At 33.5% G+C, this 24,766-nt stretch overlaps 1 protein-coding gene across 1 annotated transcript; it reads right to left on the bottom strand.

Moving 5' to 3' along the window:
- Nucleotides 1-6,753: 6,753 nt before the first annotated feature.
- On the bottom strand, nucleotides 6,754-16,366 carry LOC142607069 (polyadenylate-binding protein 2-like). The gene is made up of 9 exons (XM_075778484.1): nucleotides 15,828-16,366; nucleotides 13,170-13,288; nucleotides 12,031-12,687; nucleotides 11,868-11,945; nucleotides 11,700-11,789; nucleotides 10,852-10,989; nucleotides 7,779-7,955; nucleotides 7,333-7,536; nucleotides 6,754-7,210 (listed from the first exon to the last, which is right to left on the bottom strand). The coding sequence occupies exons 1-9, from the start codon at nucleotides 16,069-16,071 to the stop codon at nucleotides 6,968-6,970; spliced, it is 1,950 nt and encodes a 649-aa protein (XP_075634599.1). The 5' UTR covers nucleotides 16,072-16,366; the 3' UTR covers nucleotides 6,754-6,967.
- Nucleotides 16,367-24,766: the final 8,400 nt, after the last annotated feature.

Below are 24,766 nucleotides of genomic sequence, written 5' to 3'. Positions count from 1 at the left end.
TTTTTTTAATTTAAAAAATTCGAAGAAAAATTTATAAAATTGAAAAATTAACCACAACATATAACAAAAATTGATGAAAAAAGCTTAATTGAATAAACTTAAAAGTTAGAGGATTGAAATAAATAAAAGCAAAGTTAGAGGACTGAACTGAAATCTGAAAAAAGTTAGAGGGTCAATTTTGTATTTTACCCTAAAATTTATTGTGTTTATAAAAAACACAACTATTTATACGCCGAGCACGCAATATGAAGGAGTTGGTGTGTTGTCTCGCACACAATATGGTCTGAACTGGTTGGTGGTAGTCTGTTAGGTAAAAGATTACTTGGTCTTTCGGATGATATTTATATTTAATTTGAGCCATATTGGTATTATATGACAACGTCTCTTAACTTCAACCACACAGGACTTATGTTTGTCACTTTGCCATCTTCCCGCCAAGGTTAGTCATTAGTGTTTTGTGTATCTTTCTTTTTAATAATTTGATAGTTAATAGAGGAGAGGGATTTAAATGTCCCCTCCAAATCTGTCTGCATTACAAAATATCCAAGAAGGCTGACTAAAAATGAGAACAAGAAAAAAAAAATTAGAGAACAAGAGGCAACATTATGAGCACAAAAATTAACATAACAAAAGAATAAAGCCATAATAGCATATGCTATATAGGAAGGAAAATGCTAAATGCAGTATTATTAGTTTTACTAAAGAATTTTATAAATTAATGTGAAAATTTATGTGAATGGTATTTTATTAACTATATTATAAATTTTTATCATATAATATAATAAAGAAAATTTTATATCATTTGTACTTAATTTTTTTTTTAATTTCATTTGTACTTAAAATTGAAATAAAAATTAATATAATAAAACGTATAGTATCCTTATTATCATGCTAATGATAGCGGACATCTTTATCCTTAAATTAAGTGAAATATTGTGGTTGGTTTCAATAAATTTAACTGAAGTTCTCTTATTATTGAATAAAAAATTTAGATCTGAATCCACCTAAACCTAAAAGAAACTCATCAATGCTTAATGGTAAGTCTTGGTGCGACTTGGTTTGGAGAAAGTTTTGGATTATGTCCATTTTTATTCTTTTTCGTATTTCAAACTATTTTGTTAGAATTTTAAAATATTTGTAGTGAGGGACTGAGGTGAATTTCTTAGAAGGTGTACATTTACAAATCTTGCAGGTGAACCTGGTTCTTTTAATCTTAGTTACTTAAAATTCTTCGGTCAAATATGGCTGAGGCAGTATCTGACTTTTCCTTTTCCTTTTCCTTTTTTGTTTGTTGAGAATCATTATTTTTGCTGACTTTTGTTCTGGACAAAGGACTCAAGAACTTGGTTTGTGCTCCTATGCGAAGATTTGTTTTATATATACAATTTTTATTTTAATTGATTTGGTGAAAAATTCCTTTCAACTATTGTCAGTATTATGTACGTAGTAAGCAAAATGATTATTCCGTACAATTATAATCACATAATTTATTTAAAAATGGTGTATCTTATCTATATCTATAACGTTCAATATAATAGATAATAGCTGAAAATGTTTGAATATTAACTAACTTCTAATATTTTGACACATAAATTTTCACATCACCTATCTTTTTCTGTTTTCTTTTTTTAAATTTATTTATACAAATAGCTATTAATTTGGTCATAATGTTAGAGTTCGTATATGGTGTACCCTGCATATATGTCGGGTACAAGATATAATTTTCAATAATGTTGACTAAATCTTATTAGGACACAAGATCGTGGCCAACTTAAGGTCCCCAAGTTATACTTGAATTTCCGTTGTGTGTAGACCACGGCAATTGTGGTGCAAGTCTGCAAGATATTGTTGAGAAAGAGAATTAAAACATCTTTTTTTTTTTTTTTTTGAGAAAGAGAATTTAAACACTTAACTAAAACGCATACAACAACCACTTTTTACAAAAGGGGCATGCTAACCAATGCCCTTAGGGCATTGATTAACAATCAATTTTAGAAAAGTTTTAACACTACTTTTATGGGAAATGAAAAAAATTGTCAAAACATTAATTACTTTATTTACTTTTCCTATAAATGTTCTTTTTAAAATGGATTATTAACCAATGTCCTAAGGGTATTTGTTAGCATTTCCCTTTACAAAATAAGAGTTTCATATACATCATGGACTCTAAAAGTCCTAACAACCTAAACCGCAACAATTGGCTTGAGAGAAACCTTTATTTTGGGTATTGAGTATGTCGTCGTCTAATTTTTTTGGTCCAATTATGCTTGATTTATGCTTGGAGGAAAATATGAATTTGTTTCGTTTTATAAAAAGTTCATTATCAAATATTATATTTGAAATGATTGTTGTATATAAGACTAATCTTTTTATATTTATTTTCAAATTTTATTTTGAACTAGAGTTATTGAATTTGCATCGCACAAGTTAGCAATTAGTTTCAATAATTTAACAATTCATGAAATTAAAGTACACTTAATTTTAAAATTTTAAATGTTTTTTAAAGATTCTATTATTTTATTTTCTGTTATTCTTATTATATATTGTAATTTTGGGTTATGATAAAAATTATTTTTTATATAATACTAGACATTAATCTAGAAAGTTCAGCAAAAAAATATATATAATAAATTAATAAGGAGTATTAATTAATAAAAAATCAAATCAAATCAAAGAATTTGTAAATTGTGTAAAAATATATTAGATATTGTTTTCAAAAGCCAAATATAATTTAATTTAAATTATGTCTTTTTTTTATTATAATGGCGTGTTTAATTGGCTTCAACTTTTTTTTTCTTTTTTGAAGAATCATGGCTTCAATTATTTTATAGCAATTTAACATCCTTCATAATGCTAAAATTAAAAACCAAGATAGAAAAATGTAAATTATAATTAGTTGCTAAATTGTGCAGTGCATGAAAATATGAGCAAGATCAAGATTCTTCCTTAATTGCAACTAATCAATGCTTAAATCTTAATTTTACGTAGTAATTTATTATATTTGTTATTATAATATTCTACTCAATCATTTATCAGGAAAATTATTGTATACTCTCGGAATACCATAAATGTGTACTCTCTCCTCTCACTTGAATGGTAGGTTTCACTAATTAAATTCATAGTGGGACTCATTATTCATGTAAGAGAGAAGACTACGCATTTATGGTACTCTGAGAATATCTAATAATTTTCTCATTTATCATGTATAAACACATTTTACATGAGATAAGCTAGGAAAATCAATGCTTAAATCATAAATTTTATGTAGTGTATTAATTTAAGTTTGGAAGCATGGACATTTCATTTATGGTATCGACATATCGTACATGCGTCATGCCTAGGACACTTCTAGTTGTGTCCCCATACCTGTGTCGATCTGTGCTTCTTACGAGATAATTAAGTCAGTAATATTTTTTCTAAAGTAAATTTTTTTTTCAACCTATATTTAGGTTTTCTATGCCCGGAATCTGATACGTACAATAGCTATAGATGTCTTCTATATTTTTTAAATAAAACCAAAAAAAAAAAAAATGCTACTCAATCATATCCTTTGACACCATAATATTAAGCTCCAAAACACATTTAAACTGAAGAAAATAAGTAAAATGTTTTCTATGATCATGGTAAACCTACGTTACCTGCCCATGTATATTTACTATATTAAACAGTTATAATTGTCATTTTACAAGCCGGAGTAGCATTGGAAGTTCTTGTTTAAAATCCACCTTGAATTTGCTAACAACTGTTGTGGCAGCTATATCACAGCACTGCCTATTATCCTCACAAATCATATGCTGTTGCACTCTGTGACTTATCAATTGTAATATTATTTTTTTCCATCTTTCCAAAAGTCTTGAAGAAATATCTGACATAATAAACATTGAATTGTAAGAGGCTTTTTTTTTTTTTTTCTCTCTCTCTGTTAGATGTCAATAACATTTTACCCCGACTATTAAACTAAAACAACCGGTTCATTTATTAGTCAGATCTAAACTATATATTTTAATTTTAATAATGGCTTAATACGAAATTTCAATGGATTTCTCTTCTCAAATATGAATCTTTGTTTCAAGAGAAATAATTTTTCTAAGAGTGATCAATGAATGTTTTAATTATAGGTGGTGTGATGCCTTATTTCAAGTTTCAAAGTGAAATAAGTTTCAAAATTCAAAGTGGTGGTTCAATGGATAATTTGACTTCGTAGATTAGGGATCGGGTTCAACTTATTTAAGACGATATAAATAAAAAATGCAAGTAACAATGAAAAATAAAGCAAGTAAAGAAATTCTAAATTATCGAGAACCAAGATTGAATTCTAATTAGGGTTTTTTTTTTTTTTTTTAAATGTGAACCAACCCCTTGAATTCTAAGTTTATTGAATTCTAATGGATCTTGGCCATATTAAAGCCTATTATTACACTAAGTCACTAACAACCAATAGATTTGAACATATTTCAGATCAAATGAGACTAACAACTAAGAACTTGAATCAAACTTCAATAAACACGATTAAAGTAAATTACAAAGTTACAAAAGAGCATTTACAACTTACAAGTATAAATTATTCACTAAGCCCAATAAACTACAAGAATATCTCCTAGAAACTAAAGGGTTATTTGGTAATGTTGTTCTAGTAATGTTATTTGTATTTTTTAGAAATACGTGTAAGTGAAAAAATGTATGAAAATACGTGTAATGTTGTTTAAAAATTAAAAACATATATTTAAACACATGTACCAAACGAGCCCTAAAGTACAATTATCTATGTAATGATTTTAGTATGACAATATCTTTCTCTAGACTTTTCAAGATCCTTGCCTGTGGCTGCAACAATACTTGCAGCACGCAATGCAATTAATCTAAGAACTAAACAATGAAAATTATGAGTCCATGCAAAAGTATGTATTGATTAATGTTTGATTTAAAAAAAGAAAAAAGAAATACACTGCTTAACAACAAATTTCAATGAATCTCTAAACTAATAAGGATCCTAGTGGTCAACACTATATATTGAGTGTCAATTCTATGTATTTTGGATCAAGTGGACAATAGTCATTAACATTAGCATATCTTTCTCTAGACTTTTCAAGACCCTTGCCTGGCTGCAACAAAACAAGCGATTTCAAAGTTAGAACATAAATTCAACTCTTACTCATCACCAAACTAAATTACATACTAAATTACATATTCAAGTTGAGTTCATTTTCTTGTCAACAAACTCAAGTTTGTTCTTTCCTCAAAAAAAAAAAAAAAAAAAAAAACTCAAGTTTGTTCACATATAATTTGATTAACTTGGCTTTTCCTTATATAGTAAAATCATGACTATCATACCCATTCACAAATATATGTTAATAATTAATAAGAAACCTTAATTTTAATTCAATATGTGGGAAAATGTAATATAATTATTTTACATTTATAAGAATATGATATAAAATTTGTAGGTTAAATAATGCATGCGTTATTTAAAAGTATTTTCTATTTTTATAAGTTTTATGTAATAGAACATATATACTTTGCATTTAACAACAATACATAGTGATATATATATATATATATATATATATATATATATATATATATATATATATATATAACCGTAATTTAATAAAAATATTAAATTACATAATTAAAATATTATTTTATATAAATGGAGAGGATGTTATTAAAACGAATTTTTTTTCTTAAATATAACAAAATTATTTGACTAACTTGAATATATTCAAGATTTTTTTGTTTTGAGAAACATATCCAAAAATATTAATATATATAAAAAATATATATATATACACCATCATTCTATGCACATGTAACATGTTATATTAAGTTTAAATTATTATAGAAGTTTAGAATTGTAGTATTTTTTTTCTTTTCAAATATAATTATAGTGCCTACATTGATGATTTTTGTTTATAAATTTAAAAAAAAAAAAGATTCATCAACTTATGTTAATAAAAATATATGTAATTTTTGGTTTTACTAATACGAAGATACGAGATTGCAAAAGTTTTTATATTTTTATATATAAACTTATTTATTTTCATATCTTTCGAGATTTTCCAATCCGTGTCTCAAGGGTGTCTCCTATCACCAATACATGCAATAGGCCGCTAACAATAGGCGAATCCCATACATCTGTCATGTGACTCCTATGTTGTGTAAGAACTCATTGTATATTTGTATGTATCTATAAGAGTCTGTAATGGTACCTACACATTTTGACACTGACACAACTTATTCCACCAGTTTTCATAGCTTGTTAAGGCAGATTGCTATCAAAACAATCCACTAATAAAGCTGCTTTTTTTTTTTTTAACTTATGACGTCTGTTCTTGATTATAGTTCTTTTATCATCAGATCAAGATACCAATCAGTTTTTAATGTAGGTAAAAATTGAACCCCAGATCTCTTATACAACCATAAAAAACTTTACCAATTGAGCTAATTCGTACTCACAACTAATAAAGCTACTTTAATTTCTCACGACTCACAATTTGTCACTTCGAGAGTTAAAAAAAAAAAAAAAAAAGCTGAATTACCTAACTATAAGAAACTTTAACATGTATGTTTGGATTGGAGGGAGATAGAAGACCGTTAAGGAGAGAAGGTTGTTGGAATACTAAAATTTATTACATTCTAGTTGTCTTTCATTCTCCTCCCCTCTCTCCCTCCATCCAAGCATAGGGAGTTTTCATATGAAATTGAACTATTTTAAACGTTAAAAATTGAAGGGCGGCAATAAAAGCACAACAATATCCAAAAGTGCAAATCCTTAATTATTGAGTTTCACCAAAACCAAACACAAATTAAAAATCCTACACATAAAAAGTGGATCATAGCTAAGTATCAAACTTCAAGACCTCAGTGATAACAATGCCAGTATACAACCCAATTTAGAGCCCAAATAATGAAAGACTATTTCAAAGTGTTGAAACCACATCAAATAAACCCCTTTCAAGCAACACACTCAAGTGATAATATTGTCATTCAATGACAGTGCAGCTAGCTGATCAGCAGGGCCTTTTGCCTGTTGCTGTGCAACATTCCTCAGGACCTCCATAGCCTCTGCAACTTTCGCCTTCAAAGCATCCGGTGACTCGAGCAAATGCAGCACCTCAGTCTGGTCCATCTCCAGAAGCATACCAGTAACCTTGGCTGCTGATTCATGCTCCAGCTGATCCACTAGAGGGTATAAAGCTTCACCCAGCATCTGCCCATCCATGAAAAAGAGAGTTAACATCAGAATGCTACATCCCGAACACAGAAACTTACAACCATGGCAACAGACACAGTGCAAACTAAAACAAATACATAAATAAGGTCAGGACCCACCGTTCTCTGCTGCTCAGGTTTAGCATTTGCAAGAGCTGTAGCCAAAGCCTGAATGGGCAAGGGCTGTCCCAGTGCAGCATCTCGCATTGGCACACCACTAATGTCGTAAGGAACTGATAGCATGCCTCCAGCCATACCTTGCATTGGAACATCTGGCATGTTGCGCCCTGGTGGATAACGATAGACACGTCCCCTAGGAATCATCTGGGCAAAGAAGCAGATTCATTTTTAATCAGGCATTTTTAATCAGGCATTTGCAACCCCCAAAAAAAGTAAATAGTGTGCAATAATACATATGGCCAGCTCCAAATTTTTGGGACTAAAGCTTGGTTGTTTTTTTGTCACTAATGTGCAAGAAATCAAACACAAGTAAAATAATAATAATAATAACATATAAAATATCAACAACAAAAAAAAGATAGTGAAAAAATATCCTTTCAACTAACCTGCTGTTGCATCAGTGCCACAGGCTGTTGGGTTTGTTGCACAGGACCAGCTCCACGTCGTCCACCTGGGCGCTGGCCCTGCTGACCCTGCTGAGGCATAGGAACAAAGAAATTTGGCATTGGAGCTCCTCCAGGCCTCATTCCAGGAACAAGTTGTTGCTGGTAACCAAACCCAGCCTATGAAAAAAATTGTTAGAAACCCATCATCAACACTCGGAATAGCAGGGTTTTTTTTTTTTTTTTTTTTGATAGGTAACACTCAAAATAGCAGATGGAATACCAATATAGAAATCACTAACCAATGAAACATTCATAAATAAATTATTACTTCTTCGAGCCTTCGGAATAAGAAATTCAGTTCCTGATACATGCTCAAATGATTTCAAATGAACACTAACCACAAACACCGTGAGACAATTTTTAAACTGCTTTTGATTAATATACATGCATCAGAAACAACTATTCTTTATTTTTGTGTTTTGGTTTTTTTTTTTTTTTTTTTGGGGGGGGGGGGGGGGGGGTGTTTCCAACTTTCATATGCAAATTTCATCTCCAGAAGGCATTACAGTAATTCATCCATTTTGTCCGCAATCACTTTCCTTAATGAATTTTAATTACACTTCAAACTTATCAAAATTTCAATTACATTTGATATTTAAAGAATTTGCTGCTCAAGTTAAGTTTGAAAATGAAGAAACCAATAAAAATCAAACTTAGAAAGATTCATTTATACTCAAAATGAGTTAAAATCAAATCAACCTGGGGGTTCAGATTGATATTAAATCTTAGAGCATTAAAATTATAAAAACTTCTATGAGCCAAAAGTGATGACTAGCTTTAAAGAATTAATCAGTTTAAAACTAGGATTAAAAGCTTGGCTTGCTTATGAAACAAAATATAGAGAGTAAAGCAATAATGAATGACTTCCATGCCCTCAAAAAATTCTTGACAACTGCTGTGGGAAGCTCATAAAGGAGAGTTCTGAGTAAGCAAATCCCCTGTAACTAGATGTTTAATTTTATGAATGATGTGTTGATTTTTAGAAGATGTTAATCAATTAATTTTAATTGATAATAAGTAATATTTTTGGGGTAACATGCCCTGACCCCCCCCCCCTCTCAACTTTAAAGTAGTTGCTCTTACACTCCTTAAACTTTTATTTTAGCCAATTTAGTACATAAACTTTAGTACTGTATCAAATAGACCCTCTTAATTTTTTTTAGCCAATTTAGTACTTGAACTTTGGTATTGTAACAAATAAACCCCTAAACTTTGATATTGTTGCAGTTAGACCCCTTCATTTTCATTTTTAAAATTTTATTTGGTGCAAAAAGTGGTTAAATTGGCAAGAAAAGAAGAATTAAGGGGATCTTATTGCTATTGTATCAAAGTTTATGTACTAAATTGGCTAAAATAAAAGTTCAGGAGTGTAAGTACAACTACTCCAAAGTTGAAGGAGCAACAAGGCCTTTTTCCCAATACTTTTTTAATGATTACAAAGAAATTATTTATTATAGCATGTACTAAGGACATAACAGTAAATTTATACAAACTATATTTTCTACCCCCTCACTTTTCCACTCAACCAAACAAGAGTTTTCCATCCCTTCACTTTTCAACCCCCTCAACCAAACACACCAAGGGAAAACTAAAATCTCTTCTGCCCCCACTTTTCCACCCTCTTCCGATTTTCTATCCTCCCACTTTTCCATCATCCCAACCAAACGGACCCTTAAAATTATCCCAACCAAGAAGTCCTCAAATCAGTGGGAATTCAATTGTATTGAATAAGCAGGGTCAACTTAAGGCTCCTATTGTTCTGCATTTTCCTATATGTGGTGTAATTTGGAATTCTTAATGCTAAACCAAAACAAGGGCCCAGTGGCAGAAAATGACTTAACCAAATAGCACTGAACTTAGAATTTTCTAGGAGATCCTAAGTATCTTAAGTTTTATTCTTTTGAGTCCAAGTTGATCTTTTATTAGTTATCGTGTTTGGGGGCTGTAAGAACAGTATCAATGAAAAGTAATACAAGAAAGGGAATAATGAAAAGGAGAAGAGAAAGGGAGAAAGAACACACAATGCCTCAATGTACACAAAGAATAGATGGAGCTATATTGAGTGCTTTGAGCATAGAAGCATGTTGGCCTTTGTGTGTTCTTTTCTCCTTTATCCTCTCTTTTTCATTATTCTCTTTCTTGAGCCACTGTTAACGGGTATTGTTCATATAACCCCCGAATATTATAAATTCATCTCTTGCCCTTCCTTACAAACCAATCTCAAATCCTTGCACTTACCTATCAAAACCTAACACCTCATGTACTTTGTCTATCAAATTTCCATCAAACTCCAGCCAATTTTGAGCCCCAACACTTCCTTCTACAACTCTAAGCCCTTGATCAAATATTCTTTCCCCTAAAAACCCCCTTTAGATAGTCCATCTCTTGCCCTTCCTTACAAACCAAGCTCAAATCCTTCCACTTACCTATCAAAACCTAACACCTCACGTACTTTGTCTACCAAATTTCCATCAAATTCCAGTTAAATTTGAGCCCCAACCCTTTCTTCTACAACCCTAAGCCCTTGAACAAATATTATCTTCCATACAAAAACCCTTTAGATAGTTCTAAACCTTGGATCCACAAATCTTAGTAAACCTTTCTTGAAGATATTCTAACTCTTCCACTTTCCCGATATAGCGGTTGTTGGGTAAGAATACTAAATCTTGAAGCCCTTTCATGCTCATGAAAAATATTTCCTTCAAAACAAATATAGCCTAAGACTCCATAACTCGCAAAGACATTTAAAATTTTCGTCTAAACAAGCTACACAAACATTTAACAAATGAGGGAGGGTAAATATCCAACTACAAGAAAGCAAAACCCTTGATACTAGATAAATGGTTTTAACAAATCTACAAATAATCATGGAATCCTAAAGGAGTGGAAATTGTTAGATATGATGATTAAATTTTTTTTTTATAGGTAGATAAGATGATTTTTTTTTTATTTTAAAAAGAAAAAAAAAGAGGATGAACTATTAAATATGTAAAAAATAATTAAGTGAAATTACTTGTGGAGGAATTAGAGCCGGAGGTGCTTGCCCATACAAAAATTGTTGACCAAGACCCGGAGCACCAGGAGGGTAAATTGGCATACGTGGAGCCATAGAAGGCGCTATAGCAATTGGCCTCATTTGTGAAAATTGTGCCTGCATAAGAAAAGCAAAAACGAATACATTCACAAAAGGAAGAAAAATTCATCCGCTATTTAGATGGCTTGGGTAAAAAGTTCTCAATGAAATATTTATCGGTATAATAAGATAGGGCCTTTCTTTTGTTAGGTACATCATGGTTAAAGGCAAAGATCATGCTTGAGCTCTCTGGCTGATAAAGGACAGCAGAAGGAGTAAGGGCCTAATCTTGTGGGCAACACAACCATCATGTAATATCCTTGTACACAGGATGTATACAAGAAAGAGCACAAATTCAAGCAACATAAAGCATTATCTAAAAGAAATGCCTAAGGTGGAGTATCAGGAATAAAGCATGATATTAGAGGTTAAAGCCAATAAACGTGCTTGTGCTATATGGTTGTAGAGGGTGGGCAGAAAGGGTAAGAAGGATAGCATTGGGGGCAATACCACCATAGGGTAAGAAGGATAGCCTTGGGGGCAATACCACTATAGCACTATCCTAATAGTGGAGTATTGCTATAAGGGCGTTTGAGGTGTAAAGATTCCCGTTCTCAAGATCAAGCTGCTTCTCCTTGGTGTGTAATTGAGTTTGACTTTGTACATTCATAGTCTTTGTATGCTCCTCATATGCATTTGTTCCTTAATTGCTAAAATCCTTTTGAAAAAACAAAAAGGTGAAGCAACAAAAATGTACACGGAGATATGCATCTGCTCATTAATCATACCTGCAACCTCGCCCTTCTCTCTTCTTTCCGCTGTGCAAGTGCAACATAGAGAGGTTTGCTGACAACCATTTTACCATTCATGGCATCAAGCTGAAGATAAAGAACAACTAATCAGTTTTTGGCTGCATATTCAAGACTTCAAAGACCCACATATAGAGATAGACTTACAGCTCGAGAAGCTTCTTCAGAAGTTGAGAAAGCAACAAATCCAGAACCTCTACTAATTCCACTGGGATCACGCATGACCTGCAAAGTCAGAACAAATTTGTTGCAATATATAGTGAGTGGGAATCAGGAAATCAGGTTTTCGGCAACAAACACATTTACAAACCTTGCATGAAGTGATTGTACCAAACTCTGAGAACAAATCCTGTAGTTTTTCGTCATTGATACTATCATCCAAATTCTTAACATACAGATTCAACCCTTGATATTTGTCAACAGTTTCCTTCATACTCTGCTCAAATCTTCCTTTCAATTCAAGCTCTCTCTCAGATTTTTTTTGTGCCTTTCCAACATACCATTCCTTGTCATCATGTTTCTTACCATTTAGTGCCTCAACCGCTTTAGCAGCATCATCTGCACTTTCAAAGTTGACAAAACCAAAGCACTTTGATCTTCCATCAGCATCCCTCATCACTACAGCACTGGTAATTGCTCCAAATTCACCAAAAATATTCTTCAAATCTTCATCGGTTGTCACTTCCGATAGATTTTTCACAAAAACATTATTAAATTTGGTTGTATTAAAAGCACCATCTCTTTCCTGCTTACGAAGAAAGTGTCCAACATACACTTGTTTGTCATTGATCAGCATGCCATTCAACTTGTCTATGGCATTCTGTGCAGACTCTTCACTTTCAAATTGAACAAAACCATAGCCTTTGGACTGGCCATTGGCATCAGTAGCTACCTTGCAAGAGAGAATACTTCCAAAAGAAGAAAAAGTATCGTGTAATGCTTTGTGGTCAATTGCCTTGTCCAGATTCTGCACATACCATGTTACATGAAAGAACAAATATTAACCAGAAACACAACAACTCAGTCAATGCTTTATTACCAAAAAAATAAATACAGACAAATCAGTGCATGATATGATATTCTCTCCAGATAGGATGGGGTGGGTTCAGTTTAAGCATAATACTAGAATACATTCTTGGACTCCTTGAGTGGAATACAGCAGAAGTAACAAAGATCTAAGGATCAATTCCTACAGCTCCACTGTATAAAGCTATGACTTTACCATATATACAAGAAATGCATTATGCCAAACAAATTAGAATGCAGGACACGTAAAAACTAGTGCAACCTAGATATTATTTTCCAGACTGATATACAAAATATCTAACTTCAGATGGGGAAAAAAAAAATTTCCCAACCAGCCAAACAACCACAATTAGCTATAATGTATGCCTTTACAGAAATGGTATGAGAGAGCGGCCGGTGTATTGATCAGCAAAAGATAAATACCTTGATAAATATATTTGCAGTACCACTCTTGCGTATGCTAGGGTCCCGATGAGAATACATGATTCTGATGGGCTTGTTGTTCAGTGGAGTGAAATTCAGTAAGTTCAATGACCTCGCCGCTGTAGGCAAGAAGACATTGTTATGAAAAATAAAACATTGAATTCAAATATAACAGAGGTATTCGCTGCATGTTACTTTCACCACAGAAAAATATTTAAAATAAACTTGAGAAACAAAGTAGACAAAGGCCAAAATAACCATGGAGTATATATATATATATATATATATATATATAGCAGATGAAATTGTTGCACTACACACGTTATCGAGAATATTTAAGCTGTGCAAATAGAAACTGTATGCAATTACCATGATAGTGACATAGCCATGATTAATTTGCTACTACTTTGCAAGTTCGTCTATTCAAACTTATTTTAAGAGGTCCATGTGTTAGGTCCAATTGAAGGAAAGATTTTTCCATTTTAAAGGTCTACTTAACAGTTATATGCGTCCTAGAGGTAAAACAATTTCCAATTTGGGTTTTTATCTAATAAGTTATTGTCAACATTCAATTAAAGTAACAAAGGCCATGACCTCGAACATGATAGAATGGATGAAAATAATACATGTGACCAACCCGGACTAATCTTGTTAAGGATCCATAGCCAACCCCAAAAAAATTTTGAAACTAAGACTTTGTTATTGTTGTTATATGATCAGTTTGAATTCATGGGCAGTATTGTAATTTTTCCAATCCTTGCTAACTAAGGCTATTTGTGCTAAACATGGCAATTTGGGTAAAACAATTTCCAATTTGGGTTTTTCTCTAACAAGTTATTGTCAACGTTCAATTAAAGGAAGTAACAAAGACCATGACCTCAAACATAATAGAATGGATGAAAATAATACATGCGACCAACCTTGACTAATCTTGTTAAGGATCCACAGCCAACCCCAAAAAAAATTTGAAACTAAGACTTTGTTATTGTTGTTGTCGGGTCAATTTGAATTCATGGGCAGTATTGTAATTTTTCCAATCCTGGCTAATTAAGGTATTTGTGCTAAACACGCCAAGAGACTAGTAGCTCATCGTCATAGCTTGGTCTCTTTTATAAGGATAACTAGGGTTTAAATTCTCTCTCCCCACTTAGGGCACGTTTGGTATACTGAACGAGAATTACAACATGAATGGTAATCTTTATTACTAGGAATAAAAAGTATTATAATGGAATAACTAAATGTATTCATAGGTTTGGTTGTGAGTGGTAATATTAGAATCAAACTTAAGATATATTTTAGGAAATATCTTAGTCACAATTATATTTCTTTGGGAGAGATATTAGTTTTTTTTTAAATATTTTTTACTTTCATAATTGTTATTTACATACGAAAAGTCTATTTATTTGGAAATATATTAATTTTAGAAATAATTACACATCTTAAAAAATAGCTATTACAAGCTTTTTAGAGAGCTATTCATAAAGAATTACTGTTTCCTACAATAAATACAAAACCAAACAAATAGCTAAACCATTAGAATAATTATTACATTACTGAATCAAAAAAGGGTATTCTGCTAAATGTACTCGAACAATAGCAATCAAAGTAGAATTCCTAATACTATTAGCACAAGAATGGGTTCTCCTTGCAAACATTTGTGCTAAATGTACTCAAATAATAGACAAGATTGGTTATAGGTGGCAATTCATATTTGAGTGTCAAGTTCATGTCGTGTCAACTCATGAGTATCTGACTATATGGGTCAACAATCACCTAACATGTTTATTAAACAGTTAAAGATTCTTCAACCCTAACACGACCCATTTATTAAACGGGACAGTCATGTTATCCTGAATCCCAAATATGACACGAACCCATTAAACCTCAACCCTCATCCCATAACCGTGTCGTGTCTGCATGTCATGTACAATTCTTGCCACCAATAGGATTGATTAATGAAAATAACTAGTGTTTTGAGCAAAGGGGGAATTTGGACAATGTCTCCATTAGAAACAACACTAGGCCGGTGCCAACCAATCAAGCTACATAGCTCTTGACTCGAGCCACGTATTTTTTTCTCCCTGACTTTTTTTTTTTTTTTGGCTCCCTGACTCTTTTTTTTTTTTTGATAAGAGGTTTATTGATATCAAAAAAGGAAACACCCTAGGACACAGGAAGTGTACAAAAGTTAAACAATCAAGAACAAAAACTCTTTTTTTTTTTTACAAGATTTCTAAAGATCCTCTTAGAGACTTGAACCTGGCCCTTACCTCACACCTCACAAGCATTTATACTTGTAGAATGACCACCACGCTAAGGGTGCGCGGTGGTTTTTCTCCCCGACTCTTACATACTGAAACCACTAAAACCCCAATGACTTTCTCTATCAGGCAGACTAAACAACAACAAAATGCAACATCAATTTAATTATATATATATATATATATATATATATATATATATATATATCAAAATCACATAGCTTCAGTACTCAATTCACAGATTAACGCTGATCCAAAAATAGAAATACTAATGAAACATTAAAAAACCTAAAGGCACTCAATTTCTCTAACAGCACAACAAAATTTAGTCCAATTTAACCCAAAGAATCCATTAAAAAAAAAAAAAAAAAACCCTAACCCTAAGTAAGAGACTGACCGTCCTGAGGGTTGGCATAGTTAACGTAACCATAGCCAAGAGATCGCCGAGTGCTCAAGTCCCTACAGACCCGAACCGAAACGACCTGACCAAACTGGCTGAACAGATCGTAGAGCTGCGAGTCCGAGACGTTCACGTCAAGATCTCCGACGTAAAGCGACGTCGTAACGAACTGGTTCGCTCCGGCTCCAGCACCAGAAACGACACCGTTCTGACCCGACACAGGAACCTGAATCTGCGCCATCTCACCAATCTAGATCCTTCTTTTTTTTTCTTTTTTTTTTCCCTCTCCTCTTTGTGCTTAAACCTAGAGAGAAAAAAAACAAAACTGAAATTTCCAATAAACCCTAAAGACCTAGAATTTTTTTTTGGTTTTTTGAAGGAGGATAGAAGAGGAGGGGAGGGGTAATATGGGGATAAATGTTCGGAGAACCGAACGGCAGACGACGGAGGAAAAGGAATGAGTTTTTTTTTTTTTTTTGGGTTTTTTTTTTTATTTTGTGTTTTTTTGGTGGGAGGGCAGAACAAAACTGCACCGCATTTGGATGTGGGTAACTGTGAGGGTTATATAGTGACTTACTAGTGAGAGTCGGTGGGTTAAGATGTAAACCCTACTTTGATTTGGACCGTCTATCTGATTTTGTTTTGATGTTTGATGCCTCCACCTGGCAGTTTGGGTCTTTGACGGCTACAGAGCCGTAACGGTTTGATGATGAAGGTCTTGAATGAGAGAATGGAGGGGATCAGGCGTGGCGTGACATTAGGGGCACTTGAGCACGTGTGGCGGGTAAATTAGTTCGGAAATTTATTTGGCGCTTCAACGTACATCATGAATTTAATTAGTGAACTTTATTATGAATATAAAGTATAGGAAACGTCATGTCACCATGCTCCATGAGCAATTACTAATTAGTATTTGATTTTGTTTCTTATTTTGGATTAATCGAGATCACATTTTCAGATTTTCTACTATGGGTGGACGATGATAAGGTGTCTCATGAGATCTCTCTCAACGCTTGAGATTTATACGTGTAAAATTCCTATATATTGTGAGAGATGTCTCATTAGGCCATCTTGTAAGATAACTTGCAAGGCAAAAATTTGTTGAGTTTAAGAGCATTCGCATCAGTCATTGGGAAAGATGCTACTTTTACACATTTTACCCCAAAGATCACCCACATCAGTGCTTGTCAACCTTTGTAAATATCCACATTTGTTACAGTAACAGTGTAAATATACACGGTTATTGTAGCTTTTTATAATAATACTTTATTATTATTTTCTCTCTCCTCTATCAAATTACTTCTCTTCCTTTACGTCTACAACAACTCAGGCTACCCAATGCGGCAGAATAAGAAGAGGAAGAAGAAAATAACCACCCACCCACCAAACCCAACACCACCACCAAATAACGCAACCTAGCACCACCCAACCAACACCAACACCAACACAAATTATGTGAACAGTTGATAATCCACCACAAATTTACCCAAAATCGATAGAAAATTAACGGAAAAGCAATTAGAAAACCCAACTTAAAATCAATCAAAACTCACCAGAAAACCCAACCTAAATACAGTCTAAACCCACCGAGAAATCCATCCCAAACCATACTCAACGGAACATTCACGTGAAAAGCCCAACGAAGCCGGATCTGCCACCCGATCTGCTGCCACTACTGCTACCCAATCTACTGTCGTCGGGTCTTTCACTGTTGCTACCACCGGATCTTCCTAGATCTACCGCCGTATGTAAGCGTATAGGTTTGGGATATGAGAGAGGAAGGGAGTTGAGGGAGGACTGAGAGACTTGGAATTAATATTTGAGAGAGAGACGGTTTAGACTTTAGATGAGAGAAAAATATATAAATGAAATAGATAAGTATTAATCAATAATAATAAAAAAGAATAAATAATATTATTTAAGTAGAATGAATTTGTAAAATAGATAAATTGATGTGGATATTTTGAAAATGTGGTAATGTAAAATAGAAAAAGTAAATTTTTAGTGTAAAATAGACGAAAAAATTTGGCCAGAGTAATGTGAATGCTCTAATAGGTGAGAGGTTCCCTGTCAAAAGCATGCAAACTATTGTAGACCATGGGGGATTAGGTTGCGTAGGTGACAACTAGGATTAAAAGATTGTGACGGTGGTGAGTGGTGACCATTGAAGGGGATTAAAGCCACTGACAAAGGGGATGCAAATTATAGGTAATGAAAACATATAAAGGAAATTCTAGGAGGGGGAAATTTTGTAAAGAATTGTCAGTTGATGTGGTTTTGAAATAATTGCTTCCGACAGTTGCATAAAAATCATCAGCTTTGGAAAAATGGCTTCCAATAACCACCGTCGATGTTCCCTAGAAAGCCACCCTTGGTGGTTAACTTGGCATGACAAGGTCAGCCAATTGGAGGTTGAACAGCCATAATTGTGACCCTTAATGTTATGTAACATTTTGATTGAATCCTTTCATGTATCCATAAATGCCAACTAAAAGCTGAAAACTGTATAGTTTAACTACATTAAAAACTAGGGAAAATTATTCAATATTCTGAGAGTGCGCATTTATGGTACTCTGAAAGTATTCAATAATTATCCAAAAATTATGCCTTATTGAACACAATTTTTTTTTTCTATTTTCTTTTGGTTTTTTCCTATTTTAGTCTCTGCTTGATCTCCTCCTCCAGGGCCATCTACCTCAATCTCCCCATCTTTGCCCACCATATTCTCTTCATAACTGCACCCAATTTGTCAGCACACCCAACACTTTCAAATGGGCCTAAATTACCTGTAATCTTCCTCATATTTGCCCACCATATTCTCTTCATAACTACACCGAACGCTTTGAAATGGGCCTAAATTTCTTTTAAACGGACTTTAAATATTCTTAAGTTGAAGAAATAGTTAATCAAAATTAGAATAGATTTGAAATCTAAACTGGGACTTTTGACAAAAATTATAATAGATTATTCTAACCTTTTTTGTTGAATTTCCATGCGAATTTATTTAGTATATTAATTATATACACAAGGTATCATCTTTAAATCCAACTATTACGGTCATTTGTAATGTACCTCTCACAATTTACGTGAGATATTATATTTGCATACTTCAATTATCTATTCTATCATCTCTCTCCATCCAAGTATAATTCATAAACTCCCCATAGTAAAATTATTTTAAAAAAAAATTACTTATCATTATTACATTAAATATATACCATTTCCTCAACAAAAGAAAAAAAAAAGATATATACCACAACTGACATGTAATCAAACCTTATAGAGACTTCTCTAGTATAAGGCTAATTGTACTAACGTACCAATGAGGTGGTGTTGATTTGTTGGGTAATACTTACAATCGTACATTATTTTATCACTCTCAAAACCTGTGAATCTTTTCTCTTAATAATCTCCCTTGTTTAGTCATTGCATCAAAAAATCAAAAAATAATTGGTATGTAATAAATCCATTTTCATGAATATCATTTGAAAAACCTTCTAGAGAGCTCATTATAGTTTGTTCACAAAAGAATTGATGTAAAAAAAGAAAAACTATTATTTTATAAATCAATATTTTCATTTTAAATTCATAAGCAACATGTTGCACACATTTGTCGTTTTAAATTTATAAGCAACATGTTGCACAAATTTTTAATACTATATAGGAGCATATGAATTCTAATTGAATATATATGTGTGTTTAGATTCATACATTTATATGTATAGACACTTGTCAACAAATTAAAGTACAATTGAAAATATACTTTGGCACAAAATTGAAGCGAAATTCAAATCTAGTGATCTTGGCACAAAATTAGAGTGAAGTTAGAATATAATTTAAATTATGGATTGAGTTTCCACTTTAGTTATTTTATAGATAGAAATAGAATATAACCACATTCAAACTCTTGAATTCAAAATCATATAAAAAAAAGATGCCAAATCCTCTGAACACTGAACGTGCATATCAGGAGGTGACGTCAGTCATTAACATCGGTGTTGAATCAATTATAGACTTCATTAATGTATTTTCAAATTGGAGATTTGAAAATACAACTGAAGCACAATTTTTTTAGCACAAAGACCAACTTCTCATACAGGCCATAAGCTTATATTAAAGATGACACATAAAATGCTACTGTTCCAAGGTGTTTCCGATTCCGTTGTCACCCTTATAACAACTCGTGGGCCAAAATTTAAAAGGTTGGGCCCAAAAGGCCATATCCACTTATATGAGGCACCAGTTTTCAAGCCCAAATTGAGTACATTGGGAGATACAAAAAAAAAATTTGTTATTTTGATACTAAAATATTTTTAAATAAAAAGATTACATTGTGTAAATTTGATTTCCAAAGTATTCACAAATTTTTTTTTTTTTTTGGGGTAAAAAGAGGGGACTTTTTTTTTTGTAAAAATAAGACAATTTTTTATTCAAAGAGAAACTTTGGTCAGCCAATACAAGGTGTTGAATATCATAGGGAATGTCATCATACCAAATCTGTGGGCTGTGGGAGTACTTGTCTAACTTTGACAATTTGTCAGCCACAGCATTCCCACTCCTCCTAACATGTATAAAAGAAAAAGAGGCAAAATTCAAGGCCAAAGCTCTAGCATCCTCAGCAAAATGGCCAAAGGAGGTTAGACATGTAGAGTCTATGTTAAAGGCTTTAATGATTGTTTCTAAGTCACATTCAAAAACCACATTCTCCAAGCCAAGATCCATTGCAAAGGAGACTGCCTTTCCGCATGCAATTGCCTCCACTTCGTCCACTGTTGTTGGGAGAAATAAGCTCTCAGAGAGTGCACTGATCACCTCGCCACTCGAATTCCTGATGACCACACCAATGCCTGCCCTTTGTAAATCTTGGAAAACAGTTCCATCAAAATTTGTTTTAGCAGATGTTGCTCCGTGGTGGCTTCCAATTGGTAGGGGCTGTGTGAAGCAGTTGATCCAATGCAGATGAGTCCACAGGTTGGCTGTGATTTTGGGCTGCTTGGTATTCCTGCAGCCGATCCAACGAGTCCTGGTAGATTCTAGAATGTGGTTAGCAAGGGTTCTTCAATCTGCTAGCATTTCGGGTGTGCCATATACTACAAGCAAAAAAAGCGAATCTCGCCGCTAAGTATTGGTCATTGATGTTTGTGACACCAATCCATAAGTCTCGAAAATTCACAAACTGAGCATTGAGCTATGTTTTAAGGCATGGTTCCTCCCACCAAATTTCTTTCAAAGCTTGACAGCCCCATAGCGAGTGGATCACACCCTTCACACCCACATGAAACAGATCACGGTACCATTTCGGGTCACTTTCTTGATGCAAAGGTTTTTCTTCGTGGGAAGAGATTCATAGCAGGCTCGCCAGATAAAGTATTTAATTTTATTTGGAACATCCAGCGCCCAAATAAAATTCCAAAACCTTTTATGAGCTAATGGATCCGAGGGGCCAGAGTTGGGCTGTTCAGATAACAGTTTGTATGCGCTTTTTGTCGAATAATGCCCCGATTTTGTACCAGTCCATATGAGCATGTCTGGCGTCTGTCGAGTGCTGAGTGGGATGGCTAAGACGGCCTTGGCTTCATGGGGGTAAAATTCAGAATGCACCCTGTCTTCATCCCAGCAAGGACCATTTTCATCAATGAGTGACATACTAGAGAATTGTTAGGCAGGTTGCGTTGAGGAGATATAATGCAGCTTGAATGTTGATCAGGCAGCCACTTATCTCAACGTATACGAACTTGATGTCCATCTCCTATACACTAGGTAGAGCCACGCTGCACAACAGTTCTCGCTTTTAGAATACTTTGCCAAACATAGGATCTATTGAGCTTCACCTCGCTGTCCAACACACAGCAATTGGGGACGAATTTTGCCTTATAAAGACTTTGTATAGTAAAGAGTCAGTGTTGTGAATGAGCCGCCAAACCTGTTTTCCTAGTAAAGCAAGATTAAAGTTTTCAATGTCTCTGAAACCCATACCTCCTTGTCATTTTGGTAGGCATAATTTGTTCCATGCTATCCAATGAAATTTATGTGCTTCCCCCTTATTTCCCTACCAAAACTTTCGGATCAACGACTCAATGTCTTTGCATAGGCTATTGGGAGTTTGAAGCATCCCATAGTGAAAGTTGGCATTGCTTGGAGAACAGATTTTATGAGGACTTCACGGCCCGCTTGAGACAAAAGTTTTTCTTTCTACCCTTGAATTTTATGCCATGCTCTTTCTCTAATATAGCTAAAGCTCTGTTTTTTTTTTTTTTTGCTCGCCTACAATAGAAGGAAGACCTAAATATTTTTCATATTGGGAGGTTGCCTAGACATCAAACAAGTCTAAAATTCTGCTTTTGGTTTGATGATTTGTGTTTGTGCTAAAAAACAGTTGTGTTTTGCCACGATTTATCTGCTGCCCCGACACTTGTTCATATGTTGTAAGGATGTCCAAAACTGTTTGACAATCATTATTATTTGCACAGCAAAATAGCAAGCTAACATTGACAAAGAACAAAGAGGGGATGTTTTATTTATTTAAGTAGTAGTTACAAAAGTTGGTCCATTATATTAGTTATCCTTGAATAGATTCTAGCATTCAAGGATGTTAAGGAATACTCATTGCGAGTGTTGTTTTCCAAAAGATCTCATATATGTGGATTAATTACAAAAGTAGAACATTGTACATTTTCTACTAGGCTGCTTCTTTGCATTGCTCTTCTCTTGGCCAAACCATCTATAGTGCTATTAATGTCAAGAAAGATATGATGTGGTAGGACAGTCCATGCTCTGCTTAGTAGGGCCTTGCAATCACAAATTAATGGAGTCATAGCTAGAGCTGTAGTCCCATTTGATATTAACCAACACTTCACGATTTCATAATCAATTTGCAGGTTTATAAATTTGTAACCAAGTTCTCAGGCAATTAATAAACCTTACCTAACTATTCATAATTCCGCAGCATTATTTGTGACAAAACCAGTATGCATTGAAAAGCCAATAACCCAGTTCCCTTGGCTATCCCCAAGGACACCTCCTCCCCCTGCAAACAGGGACGGACCTACAGTAGGGCAAGGGGGGCCATTGCCCCCCCCCTAATTAAAAAAAAAAATGGTATACGAATTAATCTAAAAAAATCACCGACAAACTCTCATACAAAAAAAAAAAAAAAAAAGACAAACTAAAAAATACAAAATAAAAAAATAAATATGGACTGAAATCCTAAATTACAATTCTCAAATTTTTACCCTAACCTCACTCTTCCTCCACTCAACCTCATCAAGCATCAACGCCTCCTCCATCACTGCTGTTGTTGCTGTTCTTTTCCTTATATAAGATCCGAACTGTTGCTGCTGCTCCTCCTCCTCAGATCCTTGATCATAGTCACACGCGGTAAATCTAAGAAAAACCTGTAGTCCTCCTCTGCCTTAGCCGGTTAGCCCTTTACCCTCTGCATTTTTTTATGAACTGTGGTGACTATGTTGATTGTTGTATTTGTGAGTTGTGGCTTTTTATGGACTGGTGTGTTGTGTCATGTGTGGACCGTAGACTAGTTTGTGTTTGTGGCTTTGTATTAAGTACTAACTACTGTGTAATTGTTTGTGGCTTTTTGTGATTATGTGGACCGGTTTCAAACTTTCAATGTTTGTAACTTGGTTTTATCTATAAAGAAATAAAGTGGGACTAGGACAGTAGGATGTCAGTACTGAATATTTGATTGTGAATTTGTGAGATTAGTCTTTGGTAGTTATTGTTTTGTTATTTGTGAGTACTGTTAATTGTGAAGACTAGTCTTTACCTTTGGTAAGTCATAAGTGACTTTTTGTGAGACCAATTGACCAAGTCTCTGGTCTGATTGTTTTGGTTTTATAAAAATTTTTGTCTTTGTCACTTTGTGTGATGTGGCTAATATTAGTAATATATATATATGAACTTGTGAACTTTGTCTTTGTCATTTTGTGTGATGTAACTAATATTAGTAATATATATAAACGTGTGCTTGTCTGTTTGTGATTATATTGGTTTTAAATTTTTTTTTTTGGTTGAGAAGTCCCTTTATTTTAGTTGGTGTATAGAACTACGAAATATGGAAATAATGAAACTTTTTTTTTTTTAATTTGTAGGTCATGAGTAAGTCCACTACAATATTTAATTTTTTCAAAAGAAAAAATCTAAGTAATTCTGAAATCATAGCTGATGATACAAGATTGCCAACCCCTAGCGTTGATGTCCTAATTTCTGAAAATCTCCAAACAGAAGTTCCAAATGTCACCATTGACGAAAGTACAGGTTTTGTAGGTGATCTTGGAATGCGTAAGCAAATATGGGAATATAATGCTAATGAACGGGATGAAATTCGACAAGCTTACATTAAGCTTGGTCCATGCCAACCTAAACTAGATGAGTACAAGAAAACTAAATTTGGAAGTCATTCTCATAAATTTAAACATTCATGGTTTCCAAGTAAGGCATTTAGTACATGGCTTGAATATTCACCTAATAAAGATGCTGTTTTTTGTCTACCATGCTTTCTCTTTGACAAGCCAAATGGGAATTCTAGGAGTCATGTATTCACTAAGGATGGATTTCGGAATTGGAAGAAAGTTAATGATGGAAATAATTGTTCATTTTTGAATCATATGGGGAAAGAACCTAACTCTTTTCACAGAGCTTCCGAGCAAGCCATGACAGATTTGATGAACCAGTCTCAACACATACAAAAGGTACTTGAAAATTTCAATTATAATCAAATTGCAAGCAATCGATTGCGGTTAAAGGCCTCAATTGATGTTGTAAGTGCTTGCATTTCAAGGACTTGCTTTTAGAGGACGAGATGAAAGCCCTGATTCAATTAATCATGGGAATTTTCTTGAAATATTGGATTTGGTGGTATCATATAATGAATATTTTGCAAAAGCGATAGAGAAAGCTCCCAAAAATGCCTCTTACAA

Source organism: Castanea sativa, chromosome 1, assembly GCF_040712315.1.
Source record: "Castanea sativa cultivar Marrone di Chiusa Pesio chromosome 1, ASM4071231v1".
Classification (NCBI taxonomy): Eukaryota; Viridiplantae; Streptophyta; class Magnoliopsida; order Fagales; family Fagaceae; genus Castanea; species Castanea sativa.
This window is presented reverse-complemented; position numbering and strand designations above follow the sequence as displayed.